Source organism: Hippocampus comes, unplaced genomic scaffold (genome assembly GCF_001891065.2).
Source record: "Hippocampus comes isolate QL1 unplaced genomic scaffold, H_comes_QL1_v1.1 scaffold19, whole genome shotgun sequence".
Lineage (NCBI taxonomy): Eukaryota > Metazoa > Chordata > Actinopteri > Syngnathiformes > Syngnathidae > Hippocampus > Hippocampus comes.
Window position 1 is genome coordinate 385,346 of NW_017805148.1, and position 2,817 is coordinate 388,162.

The 2,817-nt window shown below is 43.8% G+C and overlaps 1 protein-coding gene across 2 annotated transcripts in view; it reads left to right on the top strand.

Moving 5' to 3' along the window:
- The first annotated feature begins 721 nt into the window (after window positions 1-721).
- The window catches only part of LOC109514709 (uncharacterized protein KIAA2026-like), an 11,005-nt gene continuing 8,909 nt past the window's right edge, over window positions 722-2,817 (top strand). Inside the window, exons 1-2 of one of the 2 annotated variants that reach the window (XM_019868027.1) lie at window positions 722-809; window positions 1,877-2,495. In XM_019868027.1, the coding sequence (XP_019723586.1) occupies window positions 1,963-2,495 (533 nt within the window). In that variant the 5' untranslated portion in view covers window positions 722-809; window positions 1,877-1,962. The other variant, XM_019868026.1, reaches the window with a different exon arrangement.

Consider the following 2,817-nt stretch of genomic DNA (forward strand, 5'->3'; position numbering starts at 1 on the left):
GCGGCGCCAATTGAGTCTCGCGAGATCTCGGCCGCGAGACTTTCCGCTCTGTTTTTAAAGGCGCCGTTCACAACAAAAACAAAAGTGTTCACCACCAGTTTGGTAGAAAGTACCTGAAAGACGTACTTGTCTACAAGTATGTTGACGGAAAATAATTTAGTTTAAGTCACCTTGTAAATTGTTACTTTTGTTATGTGTGATTGCACAAGCGCTCAACACAACTAAATTTTATGTATGCACTTTCACAATCGGCATCCATTGCAGCCTGGTCATACTGCAAGAGAGATTCGACCATCTACGGACCCTTCTCAATGTTTCTCAAATTTTCCCCAGATGTTGTTTTTTTCCTTGCCCTCCTGGGGGTTAAGGTCAGGGGATGTCGTTAATATTTGTCACCTGTGGGCATGTGAAGCCCTTTGAAACTGTTTGTTATTAAGGGCTATATAAATAAATGTGACTTGACTTGACTAATCATTATCGTCTCTCGAGGTCGATATGTTTTAATTGTGTAGGGTGTATCCCTTTGTGGAAGAACATCTCTGAAAGCTTCACAAGTGATGCCTCGGCTTCTTGCGACATCTAGCGATGGGAAATAAGAGTATTGTGGCTCGAGTTTGACATTTAACAGGGTGTTTAAGATCTTTGTAATGTTGTTATTTGATCATGGTTATACACAATATGTCACCAAAATAAGGATGGATGGAGATAGTTCATTCGTTTCCAAAAGTATGGTGGCCGAGGAGCTTCGTCGGTATTTAATTGGCGAATGAGTGGAATTTTCTCAGCGCTTTTGACGTCACTGAGATAAAGTAAGCCCGTATGACCACCGTATGGGAAAACGCATTTGTCTCCAAAAGTTACGATTCTGACATCCCCTTGTTTTCTACTTCCAAAGCCCCCCGCCCCCCGACTCAGTTAGCCCAGACGGCTAATTCGAATGAAATGCCGTCCTCTTGTTGGGATTCTCCGCTGAGGGTTCGCCTGCCCGGCTAATAACACGGCGTTTGCTTTAGCATTAGCCATCAGCTCACCGCCATTGACATTTCTCCGACATGAGCTGTCGCCCTCTTTACTTTACTTTTTGCCCAAACGACGTTTAATGCGACGCGACCATGGAGACCGAGCGGAGCAACTGTAGGCCAAGTCCGGTAGACAATCGTGAGTAGCTAGCTCTAGCAAACTGACCGCTATTCTCCTGGCAATAAAATAAAATATAAAATAAAATAAAAAGATCAGTGCTTTCGGTGGGATTTTGAGCTGCGTTTAAAATGTTACGGTACGTGGTCTGATTTAACGTGTTTGTGTGCTTATTGTATAAATGTATCGCCAGGTTGGACGAAGAAGAAACTTTTGTTTACTTTCTAAGCTAGCAGGCTAACTGCTAACCTCAAGCGCGCTCGTGTGGATGTAAACCAAAACAAAAAGTTGCGGTGGGTATGTAAAATTTAGAAGTGTAAGCTGTGAGCCGTCACAGGAAGTTTGAATAATTAGTTGTGTCAATGGCAGTGACTTGAAATGGTAGCGTGCTGAAATTGAATGATAGGCATAAGGATTTAATGATTAAATCCCTCTACTTGCTGTCATTTTGACACCAGAATCAGAAAAATCTTTATTGGCCAAAGTATGTGAAAACCCGCGCACAGAGATTGACTTGAAGTCAGCTGGCAGAGGCTTCATCTCAGCTGTGACCCTGAAGGTTGTTTAGCAAATTGATGACGAAACAATGTTTATATTTATATGTATAATTTTCCAATATTCCCTACTTAACTTTACATAGACAATGTCCACCCCATTGCAACCCTAGTCCACAATCGTCTCTACAGTCTTGAGCGTTTTCACCTATCAACTAACAACCACTCATTTTGTCTCATTGTAGGATTCTCCATCACAACAACAATATGATGGACAGCTGTGAACACTTTGCACACTCTCATCCATAAGGGTTAGGCCAAGTCCGGCGTCATGTCTTCAGGTTCTGTATGGACAAGGGCTTGCGCTGATGACATGGACTTTGAAGCGTCCGAGGACGGTCTCAGCACTGTCGCTCCTGGGGACCACCCAGCGAACAGCAATGATGGCATGTCCGACTTCTCCAACAGTGACATTTCGCTCCCCGAAGTCTGTGTCACCACCAACTTTGAGGAGACCATGACCAATGAGGTCCAGCAAGCCTATAGGATCTTCTCTGGCTTACTTCTGGACAAGCACAAGGCACTTACCGGCCTGTTCCTCCACGCCGTGGGACATCAGGAGGTCCAGTGTGGTGTCGGTGGTGTCTGCGCTCCTGGTCAGGCGAGGCTCAAGCAGTCCATGTGCTTGCGGAGGATGGAGGAGAAGTTTGTCAGCCTGGAGTATCAGAGCATAACAGAGTTTGTGGCTGACTTCAGGCTGATGTTGGAGAACTGCTACCGCTACCATGGCGTGGACCACTGGCTCTCCAAACAGGCTCAAAAGCTGGAGATTATGTTAGAGCAGAAGCTTACACTACTGTCCAGGTACACACATAATTCACTGCACTCTGTACGGTGCTTGTGGTGTTGACAGTGGAAAAAGCAGGGTGGTAAACAACTCAAGATGATATATAGAAAGGTCGGTATTGCAATTTCTAGTGGTTGGAGTTCACATCTAGCTGCTCAACATAAAGTACAATTAGTGCCCAATTTAAGATAAAGAATCGTTTGTGATATATTTTCAGTAACAGAGATCGAGCCCTCCTGCGAATGGCAAAAAAAACACAATTGATGCCACCCAAAAGTTCAATTGCCGATATTAATAGCTTAAACTATTAATATATATATATATATATATATATATATA